This window comes from Oryzias latipes, chromosome 22, assembly GCF_002234675.1.
Source record: "Oryzias latipes chromosome 22, ASM223467v1".
Taxonomy (NCBI): Eukaryota; Metazoa; Chordata; class Actinopteri; order Beloniformes; family Adrianichthyidae; genus Oryzias; species Oryzias latipes.
In genome coordinates, this window is record NC_019880.2 from 25,957,829 (window position 1) to 25,974,519 (window position 16,691).

At 41.8% G+C, this 16,691-nt stretch overlaps 1 protein-coding gene across 1 annotated transcript in view; it reads right to left on the reverse strand.

Moving 5' to 3' along the window:
* Positions 1 to 418: 418 nt before the first annotated feature.
* The window catches only part of babam2 (BRISC and BRCA1 A complex member 2), a 100,487-nt gene continuing 84,214 nt past the window's right edge, over positions 419 to 16,691 (reverse strand). Inside the window, exons 8-12 of the mRNA XM_004082797.4 lie at positions 7,876 to 7,975; positions 2,328 to 2,398; positions 2,160 to 2,242; positions 1,927 to 2,080; positions 419 to 1,159 (exon numbers count right to left, since the gene is read on the reverse strand). Coding sequence (XP_004082845.1) covers positions 1,096 to 1,159; positions 1,927 to 2,080; positions 2,160 to 2,242; positions 2,328 to 2,398; positions 7,876 to 7,975 — 472 coding nt within the window. The 3' untranslated portion in view covers positions 419 to 1,095. The remainder of the gene's footprint in view (positions 1,160 to 1,926; positions 2,081 to 2,159; positions 2,243 to 2,327; positions 2,399 to 7,875; positions 7,976 to 16,691) is intronic.

Below are 16,691 nucleotides of genomic sequence, written 5' to 3' on the forward strand. Positions count from 1 at the left end.
TTTACCGACAATAAATTTAGCAAAGGGCTGCGCCTGAGGCCAGCAAGGACCCCTAAGTCTGACCCTCATATTTAATGATGAAAACAAGCGGGCGCACATTCCGCCTCCCTCACACGAACACACGCCGCCGTCCGCCGGCGTGCTCCCAGCAGAGGTCTGCCGTTCGGATACATTGGAGGGAGATTTTCAGAGGTTTTTGATAACCACGGCTGTTCCGACGGGCGTATTTTTGAACTCAGCTTCATGAAATCCCATCCTGACAGCGTCACCGTCACAGATCCACATGGAGCTGCACTGCAAAAATAAGTCAATTCTTTTTCTTTCAATGAGCAATAAAGATTATTTTACTGTTGAAAAACTTTCTTGATTAGATTATTCGGGTTCGAGTGTGAAAATAAGCCAAAAAAAAAAAAGAGTCTTTCAGGAACAGGAGATGTTTTAATGACCCATCGAGCAAATAAATGTCATTTTGAACTAAATTCTGCTGAACATGTTTCCTGTGATTCAGTGATGAACACTTGACATGGCGGTCTGCTGCTGCTTCACATCTGTATGTTGCGTCCATGTCTGCTGTGTTAGAACTGGGAGGTTTGTGCCACACCCCCTTTTTTAATCTGCTCCACCCCTTTAAATAAACCTACTAATATTTTTATAGCAACAATGTTTCTTAAATATGAATCAAACAAAAACAACCATATGAATATTGATTTGTTATGCAAACCCACAAATGACTGCAGATCTTAAAGTGGAACAGCCACACTAGTCGGCTTTTCTTCACAGAGCTTCTCCAAAAGACTTTTTCACATTAAGGAAAAACAAGAATACAGGAAATATGTTGAGCTAGAAACCCTTTGTGACTAAACCCGTCTGTTTGTACAGTAACACGTCTGCAGACAGTTCAAGAAAAGAAAGGATGCAAAAAAGAAAAAACATTAAAAATCCAGTGAGGAAAAAAGAAAAGTCTGCATTTGTGGGCATCTTTGCTAAAGTGGAGGCAGGTTATTGCCTGTTTTTCTGACCAAGTCTCTCAGATAAAGCCAGAGTGGGCCGTGCACAAACCCTGTGGCCGGCCTCCAGGCGCCCAGCCACAGGGAACTACAGCTTCCCGTTAGCAAAGGCTCCCTCCTGGAACTGGGGAATGAAGTTCTTGAAGTGGACCCTGCAGGGGGAACACAGACGGGGGGAACGTCAGCATCCAAAAGTGTGGGTACGGTGTTCCCTCCCTATATTTGGGGTTCAACTTTCACAGATTTTTTGCAGGCTTTTGTTTTTTGCCAGCGTTCTGCTTCCTGATTGGCTCGTCAGTCAATCTCCTCTTCGTCCTGATCAGATCTTTGTTTTCATTCTGTAATAATGGACCTCATTTTCTATAAATGTTTCAATTCTTTCTGCTTCAGTGCTGGAAAAACAAAAGTCCATTGAGAAACGCTCAAACCTTTGAAATCAGAATTAGATATCTGTCTTTCAATTTAGGCTCAGAATCAAAACTGTTGGGAAGTTTATGCTTAAAAAAATATCAAAATGCAGAAAGAAAGTGTTTACGAAGTAGAAGAGTCACAGAGAGGAAAAAATGTACAGATAAAATTCAAAGAGTTTATCACGACTTAGGACAGAAAACTAAAGATCCCAGGACAACCGCAAAAAAGAAAGAAATAAAGTGAGGTTCCAGAGCCAGAAGGTCTAGTTTCTGCAGAGGAAACAGCCACAACAGAAAGCTGTTCTTTGGTCAGAGGAGGGTCCTACAGGTCTTTGCAGGTCCTCAACATCTTCAAATGTTTATGCTGATATCTAATAACAGATATTCAACAGGCAAACATTTGAAGATGTGGCGGACACAGACCCGTGTTCTGTAACCATCACCTGTCTGCTTCTTTCAGGGGAGAAAACTCAAAGCCTCATCCGTCTTTGGAGGTATCAGTGACATACTTTGCCCTCTTGGCCATCTCGTTGCCGTCCCACCGCGGGCTGTAGGGGTACGACGTCTGCACCTGGGAGTACAGCTGACCGCTGCTGGTGAAGTGGTAGACAGACTGGAAGGTGAGGGTGGGCTGGTCCCTGGGGAAGTACAGCGGCAGATCCACTGCAGGGCGCAGAGGGACAGGAAACATCAGAAACACCATTTTTAGAAGTATCCGTTTCTACGGGAGGAGGACTCGTACCGTGCACCAGAAAGCAGAAATCTTTCCACATGAGGAGAAGGGTGAGCTTAGTGAATCCCTCAGCATCGTACTCCACCACGCCCCTGCAACATCCACACGGATTACGTCCACGATTACATTAACGCTGAACTCACTGGCATTACTTCAGTGGACGCTTCGCTGACTTACATCCCAAAGTGGCTGAGAAAGGCGGCGATGTACTCCCTCCTCTTGTGGTAGCCTTGAATCACATACTGCACCTGCTCAGGACACAAGAAGGTGTTGGTACCAACAGAACCACTTCTAAAGTACACACAGAGAACCAGTACCATCCGTCAGCAAACGGTCCTGGATCCGCTGTGTTGGGACGAATGACAGCTGCATGTGCACCAAAGAGGATTCTGACATTAAAATATGTTTCAATATCAAACAACTTCCTGCGCATGAAGCAACAATAAAACTATGTTGTTTAAAAACGCTGTGCAATTTGTAACATTTCCAAGTTTTTCTTTTTTTAACCACAAATCCTTTTCTTCTCTTTTACCTTCAAACATAATTGAAATAAACGATATAAAACCCTAACAGAGCTGAGTTTAAAGTTGTAGCTAGTATAATGTGGTGGAGGTATTTGCCCAAAAGAAGTATTCGTGTCACAACAGGCTTCACTGCAGGACTAAGATGCTGCAGACTTCCTGCTCGTCACTGCTAAACCCAACCCTTGGGGTGAATGAGGAAGTCAGAAATCTGTGATACGCCTGACAGTAGGTTAGCTTGATTCAGAGCCTTAAGCCTTTGTCACAACTGCCCTTGAGGGTGGAAACGGGCCGTCTGTGGACGAAAAATGGGCAAATCTGTACGGGGCAGACAGGTGGCCGTAGCAATTATCAGGGTCGTAGACAGTGAACACCTATAGAGAAAATGTTCAAAGCACAATTTATTTTGGGCGGGCGACAGGTTGTAGCAAAGACTTAAGGCCCGTACACACCGGGACGAATATTCGCCAGGCGTTATTCGCCAGCGTTTTTCGCCACGTTTTTTGTGTTCACACCCAGGCGATTTTTTGCTGACGATGAGCCGAGCGAACATGCTATTTCATTCCCTGACACTAGATGGCGCTTAATGTAAACAGAAATACTCCTGTACACAAGGTGGCGCTGCGCAACTTTACGATTCTTAAAGTCGCTTTTCACTCAGAAGAAGAGAGCAAGTATTTACGCGCTTGTCAGAATCATACAAAGAAAACATGAATATTTCAAGCACCAGTAGCTCCAACTGGTACTTGGTTCGGGGATATTTAAGAATGTCCGTCATTATTTCTTCGCGGCAGTGTAGACGCTACTTGGCGTCTAACTTCTTCGCTGGTATGTGTGCTCAGCAAGGCAGTTTTGTGTTTGAGCGCCCCCAAGTTGTGTTTTACTGTAACTTCAGAAGCTCCAGACACGTGTGCAAAAGCGCCATTCTCATTGGTCGAATAGATTTCGACGCGACGCGTCGAAAAAAAAAAACGAACCCGAGGCGTTTTTTTTTTTTGACGCTTTGGCGCGTGGCGTTTTTTCGCCTCGGTGTGCACACTCACATTGGTGCCCTTTGTTTAGTCACGAGGCGTTAAACGTCGGCGAATATCGCCGGCGAAATTCGTCCCGGAGTGAACAGGCCTTTACAGTACAAGTAAGGGTGAAGTAGGTGAGACGCAGGTAAGTCGCACAGATTTTCCCTTTTTTCACACCCTCCTTGATTTCAGCCTGACCTTTAGAAATGAGGAAACCAGACTATCAGAGTGTAGTTTGTGTGGACGTCCTACGGGCGTCTTATGGGCACCTCTGCATCACCTTGACACTCCATGTTTGCAGCATTTGTGCGCGGTCATTAAGAAGTTGCACCTTCCTGTACGTGCAACGTCCATTACCCTTAAAAGTACCTCACGATACCTTACAACGTGCACAACAATGATACGTTTCTTTTTTCATGACATTCTTTAGGTGGCTTTATGAGCCTCAAGGGAACCGTAAGACACGCCTTAAGATGCGATTGCTCCTCTCTAGAACCCTCTATGGGCCCCAACAACCCAAAAACCTGCAGCACCCGTGCAGGTCAACCCCCGTCCGGGTGGGATGTGACCACGGCTTACACAGGAAGTACACCGTGTGTACCTCCCTGTGTGCATGTGTTTAAAGGGATCTCTGGATCACTGAACTTTCGCAAACATACTGGAACCGTTTTCCTGCCCCCATGTCAATAGTAATAAGAGCCAAGTCCTCTGATTGGTTGCCTGAAGTCATTGGTGATGCAAGACAGGTGATCTTGCTCTGCAGGCATCCAGAGCATGTCTGCGCCCACAACTGCCTCGCCTGTACATCCACTTATTGTTTCTACAGTACGTCTGAGTCAAAGTAATCACTGTAACACTTTAAGAGGATGTGAAGAGTTTGTTTGAACTCTTGGAGCCTTTAAAAAAACCCACATACATGCTGCAACACGTGTGTTTAAGGATCTGTTACAATTACGGCCGGTTGATCTAATATTTCATTTAATTTTAAGGTAATGACACTTGACTATCTGTACCCTTACCCAAAAAAGTACCAACACCTTTTGAATGACAACCATCACTGCTTAGTTTTCTCCCACTACAAATCTATTCTTTTTAACCAGTCCTCTGGAAAACAGCCTGATGAGTCATGTGTCCTCTCCTGAGAGTGATAGTGAAAGCCTCATGAAAGTCATTTTGTTAGATTGCGCCTCTGACAAAAGAACATTTTACAGCATGTTTCAGTTCTATTATTGACATTTGGTATTTCTCATTCTAATTACCTTTGAGGGATAAACCCACTTTTTTGTTTTAATTAAATAACTGACAAGTTTGTTCCAGATATTTAGCTGGTAACCATATTTAATTTACATAGGATTGCAAAACTGTATTGTTAGTCTTTTAAATTTTGAGTAACATAAAGTAGTTTTGTTCTGTTAGATATTTATCATCAAATCCTATATTTTCAGTTGAGTTAAATCAAAGGAACCAATCACACTGGACACTTGTGTTTTTTGTGGCGCATCTGTTAGAAGTAAAGATCCATTTTGACATGTTTCAGATTGGTAGTGGCTTAAAGTAATTAGAAAATAAAAAGAAAGAATTTTTCTCATTAAAACATTGCATCATCAATGTGTACATTAAAGCTGTTTCTCTTTGGTCCTTCCAGCATTGAGTCGTCTTTCTGATCTGAGATAAAACGACACGAGTGTATTTTCTGGATCAGCTCTTAGATCTGTTGCCACTTTCAAAGACTCGTTCTGCAATAAAGGAGACGGTAAAATTCCCAAGTTCCCCCCTATTTATGCCCGTTCATGTAGACCCCCTGGGAACCGTAAAAAGCCGGCTTAAGTGTGCCAGTTCCCGCTGTACTACAGAACCAAGAAGGGATTGAGCAGGTTAGACTTCCTGCACTCAAAACACGAACGACGTACGTATAAGAGGTGGAACACAAAGGAGGGAGAGGTGGATCTGTGCAGGTGAGGCAGAGGATGTGGGGCAGATTCTGATGATCAAGGACAGAGATGGAAACGTGTTGACAGGTTCTACTAATCAAATCAAACTTTATTTAGAAAATAAAAAATGCTTCTCAAACATTGCGCAACTCGAAGCGCTTCAACATTTAGAACAAAAAAAAAAGACACAATATTACAATAAAAACCCAACCCACCCTTCACCACTCCCACTCCCCTCCGTTAAAACATACGACCCATGACCCCACACACAATAAATACTGATAAAATTAACTACTAAAAGAAAGTGACTGACAGATGAGGTTAGACAGGAATCTCTGTGGATCAGGATGTTTGCAGATGACATTGTGATCTGTAGTGAGAGCATAGATCAGGTGGAGGAACACAGAGAAGTGGTTTGCTCTGGAAAATAGAAGAATGAAGGTCTGTGTTTAGATGAGAGGAACGTGGAACGGTGAAGTTACGGGGAGGTTACAGGGAGCCCGGGTGGAGGACTTCAAGAACTACAGAGTTTGGGGAAAGAGGTGGAGAGACGTGTGTAAACAGGTAGGAATGGGTGGAAGAAGGTTTCAGGTCACAATAGAGTATAATTAAGAATGAAAGTAAAGGTGTAGAAGATGGTGGTGAGAGCAGCATGTTGTTGGTTTAGACTCTGATGGAGAGACAGGAGGCAGCAGAGATGACGATGTGGAGGTTCAGGATGGAAAGGATCAGGGATGAATCCATCAGAGGAACAGATCATAGATGGTTTGGACATGTTGATAATGAACCTGGGAAATGAGGTCTAGAGAAGACCAAGGAGGAGCTTCATGGACGTAGTGAAGAAGGACACGAGGAGGCGACTCCTGAAGGGAGCAGTAGACAAAGAAGATGAACTAATACTGTAGACACTGATGTTGTGTGCTGCCTGCTCCACATTAACTGAACACTCATTTCGAATAAAGGACAGCACAGATCAGCGGTCTGGATTAATTTTAAAGACAGAGGGGAGACGAGTCGAGACTCCAGACGTGCAGACCAGAGCGTGTAGACATGAACATCAAAACGTCTGGAGGACAAACGCAAACTTCCTTTCAGTTTGCGTGCAACGATGCAGGAAAATGATATTATCTCTGATCTCTTTGATGTTTCTGATCACGCATGGCAGCGGGACCACTGCATCACCGATACATTAAAATGAGTAGGTGATACTCCTGTTTACTGTTTAAATGAGTATTTTTATGTGTCAGTGAGCTGTGTTAACGTGGAAATCAGTACAAATGCTAAATCCATTATATTTGCTGTTCAAAGTGTTTGTAAAGCAATTTCCTTTAATTGTTCTCACACACAGCATGAAAAGACATCAAAAAGAAAAGTTGCTTAATAATGGTCCTTAATCTTAAAGCATTTAAATATGATCACAAAATACCATGAAACATTTTTAAACAAAACCTCTTTTTATGGTTCATAATGGACTCTGTTTGCCCGTGTCGCCCATCAGACAACCTCTGGAGGCGGAACGAAATATGCCGTAATTGGTCTTTAGATAAATATCCGTAGAATCGTTTCTACAGGACGGTATGTCAGCGCCTCAAAGTACTTTTTGGCCCAGCTGTAATACGTCAGCAGAGTTTTCACAATCATCTCGTACTGCTTCTAAAAAAAAATGTGCTGACAGTTTGAACATCATTCCTTTTGTCAAATCCTCTTTATCTGCCGTTGACACAGTTCTACTCAATTAGGGCCTCCTCTAGGCAGGGTTAGCTTCCTCTGACAGAAAAACAAACTTGAAAAACCTGAACCATCCAGACCTGTTGGGTATTCTGCTAGTCAGATACCAGGTGAGCAGGAAGAAATGGAGGATTTTTGTGAGGATTATGAGCTGGCCTCCCTGTGAGGGCTTGGGGGATGGGAATTCTCCCTGAAGGAAATGGCATTACAGCGCATTCGCATTGCATCTACTTGTCAACCTGCAGAGGCCAAAAAACACTCAGACAGAATATGGAGGTCAGCCAGTACGCCCACGCTGGCAGACAACAGCCAAGCGCACTTAAATACACACACACACACACACACACACACACACACACACACACACACACACACACACACACATAGGACAGCTAAGCTTTCACTTCACAGAACAAGCAACAAATGAGTCGTACATCTGCCAATCACCCATATTAGGAATCTGGACACATTTATTATTAAAGAGCTGCACACAGTGCCAAAGGACTTGCTTTCCTTGGAATTCCTTTACCTTGTTGGTGAGTAATTGGCACACTTGAGGGACATAATCAATTAGGCATCCTCCACTGGGAAATGCTGGAATATGAAGTGCTGAAGAGCCTCCCAGAGCACTGGAGAAGGAAAAAACAGCCTGTCAGAGTGGAAAACATTCTCAGTAAATAAAGAAATAACAGACATTAGACGGTTTCTGTTTAGAAGTTGGGTCTACAACTCTGGAAGCAGTCCAAGAGTGCAGGACTAACTTCATTTATGATAAAGACTGCGCAAAAAGGATTTCACGAAGACGCAAAAATGAAGCTGAACCTAAAGAACAAAAAAAAAAAAATTTTAAAAAGAAAAACAAAGACTCAAAGATGCCACTGGCATCCTGCTCAATCTGCTGCCCTCGTTTGGTTATTTTTCTTGACGTCTATCTGATTTAATTCTGCAGAACAGCTCCATTAGTGATTAGTCTACGCTTATTTAATCAGGAAATATGCTGCTGCAGCTCTCCAGTGACTAACCAACCATAGTAGTCACTCCATTTCTCCTGATCTGGGGCAAAACAGAGGGAATACCCCCAGGATGGGTTAAAGGTCCCAGAAAACGGCTTTAATGCTTTAAATGCCCATTTTAAGAAACATAAAGGGAGGAGGAGGGGGGTGTCTTCTGCTACTTAGGACGTTATTGTTCATTATGGAAGCAGAAATATGACATTTTTAACCTTAAATCGACCGTTTACAATGCTAAACATGTACAGATTGTACAGATTTAGTTTACATCACGGAGAGGCGAAGATTTCAGCTGTTTTTCTTTTTTAAATTAAACAGAATTAGACCAAAATGCAGGATTTTGGTTTGATCAATCTTTTAACCTGACAATTCTTCCCTTCAGTCATGACAGAATCTTTCAAATGTTCCTAATGTTGAAAGGTTAAAAAATAACGCCACAGCTGAAGAGTTGCACAAGATCCCACAAAACTTTAGTTCCAAAGAAATGCTGTGGGAGAAGTGAGTAAGGTGGAGCAGAGGAGGGATTGCTTCACCCAACTGACATGAGCTGGAGTCACATTATTTTTCATAACAGAGGTCATAGATGGCCCAACTGGTTCTTTAGAAAGATGATGGAGTGCAGGAAAGGTTTGGCTGACAGGAAACCTGACTTAAAAAAAAAAAGTGAAGACAAATATTTGGATATGAATATAAATCCTTTACCGCCTTGTGCTCTGCTTAACAGTTAATTTGGCTCATTTCGAGGCATGGAATTGCACCATTTGCCCTGTCCAAATGCATTTTCCAAAAACCCCCAACCACCGTTTCCAGCAGGCCGTGTGAGGATAATTAGCATTAGTCGGCACCAACAAATGGTCGATTTAAAAAGGCTTACAGACGAGAGCACAGAAGCCTTTGGAAATGGAAGTCTAAATGATGCTCATCTACCCACCCACCAATCTAAAAATAGCCCTATATCATTCAGATGGAAATGCAGACAGAGGCACAAAATGCATGCTTGTGTGTTTGTCATTCATTTGTCAGTAGCAGGCATCTGAATATTGTAGATTTCAGTTTTATATTTATTTAATAAAACCCTATTAGGGCAAAAAGTGCAGGAAAAAAGACGCTTTGCTTTGCAGTTGAATCCATTTCTGTTGAATCTGAGCAGAAGTGATGCTTATCACAGATTTAGGCATAAATGTACTGATTTGTTTGCATATGACAGGCAGCATTTTGAAGTAGTTTTCCTATGAGCGCATAAATGAGGGCTTTTAATTCCTATTTATTTCAAGGATTCCGTGTCCAAAGTAGTCCAAAGTCATTTAAGGCACAAAAAAAGGAAATGTGCCCCCCCACCACAGCAAAAGGGCAGAATAATAGATCAAGACATCATGTATTTACAGTCTTTGAGCAAGGCATTGAGGTGCAGTTTGACAAACACACAAGCATCATTGGACTGCCTTTCCTCTTAGATCTGAGCAGAGCAGCCAGACACCGCCTGTCACACTCTAATGGTGCAAACAACCAAAGGATTTTAATTTACAACAGACAGAAATGTCTTCAAACCGTCTGGGTGATTTATCATCTCAGTTTTTCGGACAATTTGAACATTTGAACACTGTCAGCAGCTCTTAAAGACAATCAGCTCTTAAAGACATGTTGTTGTGGCATCTGTCTGATGATGGAGGGCATTTATACAGAAAATTAGGGTCAAAATAGCTATTCAGGGTATTTCTTTATTCAGATCATTGTGAATCAGGAGCAGAGGAAAAAAAAAAGAATGTATGTGTACGATAGATGATATGCTTCCTGCTCTGAGCTGTCAGCAACAGGAGGGGAAAGGGGGCGGGGTTGCTCCACGCCAACTGTCCTGCCCTCAACTCAGAGGTGAATTTCTGATGAAGCACTGCTGCTCTGTAGAAACTATGTTCTAGAAAACGACACGTTCTTTGATTTTGTGAGAGTGGGACTGTCAATACATTAGGAACAGAGTCAGCAAGACCATATATGGAGCTGAAAGAAAGAAACCTGTCTCAGCTCACTTCATGCAGAAAATTCAGCCTTTAACAATTCTATTATTATTTATCATTTCTGAAACTCTACTGTTTGAAAAGTTCCACTCCTACAGAGAGCAGCACACATTAGTCATCTTCATTCCCATTTATTTCTTAAAGTCCTTTCCTAAAACAAGAACATATTTACATTAATGTAATGGAGTATGTATATTTCCCTCTTAGTACCTGTCCTGGTTATGACTTACCATTATAAGGCCAAAGATATATTACGATAAACTTTGTTGATCACATTTAGTGCAGCATATCAAGTGTTTTTTGGCTTTAATCTGTGCATTTGGGTTCATCTCATAAGCTTATAGTGATGACTGTTCCTGCTAGTTAGAGCATCACAAAAGCCATGGTTCCATGTTTGCTTTTTCCTTCTTTTAGTTAATTGTTGGATTTTATAAAATGATCTTGATGTTCTATTGGGCTGTACCAATCAATAAAACAAACTTTTATAATTGATATCGCTGTGGCCATAGGAGCCGTTATAGTGTGGGAAGGCCAGAAGGTTCCAGGTTCAAATCCAAGCATTCTAGGAACTCACGCTTCCTTCCACTGCCCAAAAACACGCGTCACAGGTTAAACGCCGACTCCTCTTCTGAAATAAGTGTTGGCGTGTGTGGTTGTCTCTCTGCAATGTGAACTGTCAAGGTCGTCATCTACTGTCCCCCAAAGATAGATTGGAAAAGCTCCAGGGACGCAAAATAATAAGACAATAAAGGATGTATGGACGGTCGGAGTACTGTGGTAATCAAAGCTTATCTCTACTATATTTGGTCAATATTGAATACAAAATTAAGATTAAAGTCCAAACTCACAGTTATCAAATAACATCACAGATAAATGAAGATCAATTCCATTTTCACAGCTTTCAAATCAATGATGAAGGCAGAACAGTTTTATTTTCAAAAGAAAAACTACGAGTGGATTAGGAGTCTTTGGTTTGTAAGAGGATGCAGGTTCTCAAATGTGCTGAATATTTTTTTGTTGTTGTTAGAATAAAAACCTTAGTTATGATAAGAAAGAGACACAAAATACCTGCAGAGATTTTACAGCATCTACATCTCATTTGACCTCATTCTCTTCTGTGTGTCTGAGCTTTGGGCTTCACTAAATAAGAGAAAGAAATGTCCAGTTTAAACAGATCATGTCAGCTAACTGTGCGCTAATCTTGTGTGATGCAGTACAGTAAAGCCTAGTTTTGAAAAAAGCCCATTTCAAAAAGGTGTTGAAGTCCCTCTCAGATCCATCTCTTGATCTATTGTAAAAGCATTCCCAGTTTGTTTTAATTGTTTGATTATTCCATAGCTGAGAGCTCTCTGTTCACACATTCTACCGCTAGCTTACAGCCCCTCACAGGCCCAACCTGACAGTGGGCGGAGCAGGGAGCTTGTGGCCCGTCCACTGAGTTTTCTGTGTCACAGATAAGCTCTTTTTCAGTTTACATGCGTCTTTAGGCAGAAACGTGTTTAGACAAAGAACTTAGAGCTGACAGTTTTAGCCCGCCTGCTTCCATCCACCCGGGTCAAACTCCTCTCAACACCATCCACATGCACTGGCGTGGTCACACTGGCATACCGCTGCACACGACTGCTGTAAGTCAGGTGACTGACCATACGACTTCTTTACAAACACGGCATGCATGCACACATTTCAACGAGGTTCTGTGCAGAGACAGGGACTTCCTGAACAGGAGAGATTCTTTTCAGTGACTCAACTGGATGGTGACGAAGCTTGTTGATCTACATTTGAGGCCTGGAAGAGAAGGTTTGAAACTCAGCAGTAGTTACAAAAATGCAACAACTTTGTTTTGATTGCATTCATTATTGAATAAAGCCTGGAGGGCTCCAGAGTCTGCATGTAGCCGCTTTGGACCAAAACATCCTCTGTTTCCTCTGAGACTCAACAAGGTAACTTTGGCCTTTGGCGACAGGAGTCAGTGACCTCTCTCCCACATTATTAAGTGACCATTTCACTTTATTAGTGCTGGAATTACACGGATTCCTGGAGCATCAATCATTTAGAGAAAATCAGATTAACAAACACTTCTGGCAAAATGAGGCCATATTCTGTCCAGCTGGAGAGTGAAACGCGGTTCCTTCAGTCACCTTTTTATAACAAACAGCAGAAGCTGTTTTTCGGGGCCGTATTTTTAGACATCAGAACTTTCTTAGCTTCCCAAATGGGGCTGTGGTCTGTACTCTTGTCTCACAGCATTAGCCCTGGCTATAGGATCCTTTCTGCCTGGGTTTTCTCCGGGAACTGCGGCTCATTCTTATAAAATAAAACAAAGACTTAAAAAAAAAAATTAAAACAGGCTTGAATTTTGATTGAAAATAAATCCTTTTTTTTTTTAAACCAAACATTTTGGATGTTTTGTTTCAAAAATGCATTTTTTTTCTCGTTTTAGTGCCAAGTGCACCAGTGGGTTGATGTCTCTGCAGGGAAAAACCAGAACTTAGAGAAATGCTGCGTTCACGTGGTGTTGGAATGGTAGGAAAAATGACCGTCCAACTCCAAAAACACACGTGAACGTCAGAAAAGCAGCTAATTTTCCAACTCCATATGAATGGAATTGACAAATGTCAATTTTCTGTACAGCACCACCTATGTGTAGACACCAGAATTACAGGGAAAATAAAACATTCAGGATTATCAATATGATTTATTCCAGTTAGGAGGAACAAATTGGAATGCATTTGGACCAGAGTTGTAGTTTTCCACCCCTGGTCTTGGGTGTCCATCACCTTAAACCTGAAGTAGCTGGGATAAAATCCAGCAGGATGCTGCACTGTACAAATTGTACACAGGATGGAAATATTGCCCTATTTTGCTTTTATCCTATAATTTTTTTATTTATTGTTAATCTTTTGGACCTAATTCAGTTAGTGTAGTGTTTTTATTTCCTTGCTATAGCGGGTACTTTAGAGTCTTTTGTGATTTGCTGTAAAGTTTATGCTTGTAAAGTCAGATGAGTTGTTTTCCAATAGGACTTGTGAGGCAGCTCATCAATCACTGTGAGACCAATCAGCTGTCAAAACTACTATTTTTTGTTAAACTGTGCATTAGATGGATGTTAAAGCTCAAAGTTTCCATTTCAGTTTATTTGGTCTGTGTTTTTTGAATTCATGTTGGACTGAACAGGCTTAGTTTTAGAGGATTTCTGTTAACAAACATCTTCATTTATTGTTTAGCAATCATCAGGATGATTTTTTTATTTCCACGTATAATTCTCTGTTTTTGCCATTTAATTGTTAAAAATCCTCTGAGATATGTGTTGCCAGAATGTTTACTCTGCTACTAAAAACACAGCAGCGTAAGAAATGTAGTTTCACACGAAAAAGAGAGACACAAAAAGGAAAGAAATCTTCAAGAAGACAGCCGCAGTGCAAAGGGGGGGTGTCTGCACAGACATCTTCAAGTTCCATGTGGGTTTCCCGCTGAATTTGTTTCATCGCTCTGACAACAATCTGGAAAAATATGACTAAAATGCAAAGATTTACAAAAGCTGTAAAACACCTATACAGACCCTGGAGAAAGCACACAAAAACACAAAGTTTTACACCCACTCATAATGGCGTGCCCCCCCCCCCCCCACCCCACCTCACCTCACACACAAACACACACAGACGCACACACACCCAGCCCAGGCACCTAAAGGCAAATGCAGATTCATAAACATTAGCCCACTGCAGCCTAAAACTGTCTCTCTGTGTTGATTTTTCTGGGCTCTTAAATTTGCTTTGGGGGCAGAGATGGTGCCCACTCCATTCTTTTATGCAGTGCAGCAGGTTTGCTGGGGAAAGGAGAGATGCATCCATCCAGCTGCACGAGTAGATTAAGGTAGAAGTTACGAGTGAGCAGCAGATCAAAGTCTGCACATTCATGGGTTTTAATGATAATTAAAGACAGGAAGGCAGATCTTCTCTCCAACATCCACTTTGTAAAGGCTAATAGTCTCACTTAGAGGTGGGAAAAAAATGCAAGAAGCCAAGAAACCAGGACAGTTAGGGCTTCAAGAGCAGCTCTTTAGCTTTTATTTTCACAGTTTAAACATTGATCGATAAGTAGAGTAAAAAAATTAACTAATATGACGTTTCTTAATGTCTCAATATAAAAATGAATGTTTCAAATAATATTACAAGCTCTAATTTTACATGCCCAACAGATTCAAACATTAAGGCAAACTAAACCAGATTGATAAAGGAAACAGATGTTATTAAGCTTAGCAACAATGGGAGTGTTTGCGTGGAGCAAACCCTGCCCCCCTTCCCCTCCCTGTTACTGAGAGCTCTCTGTTTACACGCTCTCCTAGCTTACAGCACCAACCTAACATCAACAGTGCCACAAAAACGGTGAGCGATATTATCCAGCCATAAAGTCCTGATCCAGATTCCAGGAAAATGGATCTAAGTGTCTACAAGTGGATGCATCAGGATGTCCTCCAGCGTTAGAAAAATCTGGCAAAAATATGTTAAAGATTCACCAAAACCACAGTTTTCATCAGAGTGAGTCTTTAAATGTATAGTTTAGTCTTTTTTTTAGCATCTCTGTCCTCTCACCTCCCTGAACTGTTAATCTGCTGAAGAGTAAAGGCTGTTTTAGCTGCAAACTGCTGCCTGACAGGTTTTTGAACCCTTAGGATTAGGAATAAGATGTCACCTAAAATGTGCGTATGTGTGTAAATGCAGATGAGTGAATGCTCTTATCAAAATACATTTAGCTCCATGTATTATCATGTCCTCTTTCTTTTTTTTGGGGGGTACATCTTCACAGTAGTGGCACCAAAACTGTGGCATGAGGAGCCTCAGCTCAGCAGAGCAGCAGAAAAACATGGCCTGTTAAAGAGTGGCCTCTAATCACCGCCTCATGGCCTTCCACCTTTAATTGAGGCTTTAAATTCTGCCTAGATGTACTTATATATAGTAAATAGTTTTAAAGAGCTGTGACCCCCTGGAGATGCCCAATCTCTGTTGTCTAGCAGGGTCCGGCCCAGTTAGTCCTCGGATCAAGACTGGCCGCTCCGAAACACCATAAACCTGTCCTGAAACGCAAAACTGAAAGATTTCTGATGATGGACGTAAAGAAAGAAAATTAAACTTCCAATTGCATTTCTGAATATTCCTTTATTCAAATCGTGATGAGCAGACAACAAATGCTGTTTGAAAAACAACAATGCCTCAGAAAAGAACTGTTTTATTGTTTATTATCAGTGCGTGAATGGGTCTGTGACTGTAAAGCACTTTGGGCCTTAGAAGAAGGTAGAAAAGCGCTATATAAGTATAGGCCATTATTATTTTGATCAAAAACAGGATAATCCTAATGGAAACACCACTGGGAACACTTTGAAAATAGATCAAAAGAGGATCGGAGAGGGTCCTTTGGGCCTTATGCGCTTCCACGAGGCTAAAGAGTATGAGTGTTTGTCTCCTAATCAATCATAAAGACAGACGTGAAGATAAACCAGCCTGAGAGTGAGGAAGAGCAGCGTGGTCCTCTATGTCTATGTGTGTCATAAACAATATCAACAGACAATATCAACTGTTTTTAACATACTTCTGCATATTTTTTACCCTTTGCTGCTTTTAGAGGGCAAAAACATTGAACTGAGGATCTATTTGAAAACAGAAGAAGGCAAACAAAACAAAAAAAGTGAGGAAGACGCAATGAAAATAAAGGTAAAACTGTTCTGTAGCGGCTAAGCAGTTTGCGTTCAGAGCACTTGGATGCCGTGGAAAGACAGGGGAAGTGAGATATCAAACAACTCAGGAGTGATGGGAGAAAACAGTGGAGAGGTGGGAAAAAAAAAGATCACACAAAAGAGCAGGAAAAGCTCTCCTATTGCCTTCGCTGTGTGTGCTGCAATCTTTTTTCCTTCCTGCATTTGATTGGAGCAAGGGACGACCTTGTTGGGTAGAGCAGAACACTTCAGCCTTTCAAGTCCCACTCACTTTCCCTGTTCCCTTTGAGGATCAGCCAGAGGGATCAGCAGAGGATAGACACGGAGAGAAAAGCAGAGAAAGACAGAGGAGTAGAAACAATTGGCACACATGTGAGAAACAGCAAGGGTACGAGAGCTAACCCACACAGCAAAAGACTAATTAAAGCTGTTATTTCATTAGGCCGTGTGTGGACAGGACGACGATTGGAGCCAATGATGCACACGGAAAGAACCTTAAAAATGAAATGATGATTAGGATTAAAGGAGAAAAACTCTGGACAACATCCAACAGGGAAAAAGGCTGAACTGATGAGGTTCAGGCCAGTCTATGCCAATGCTTCTGTATTTGTTC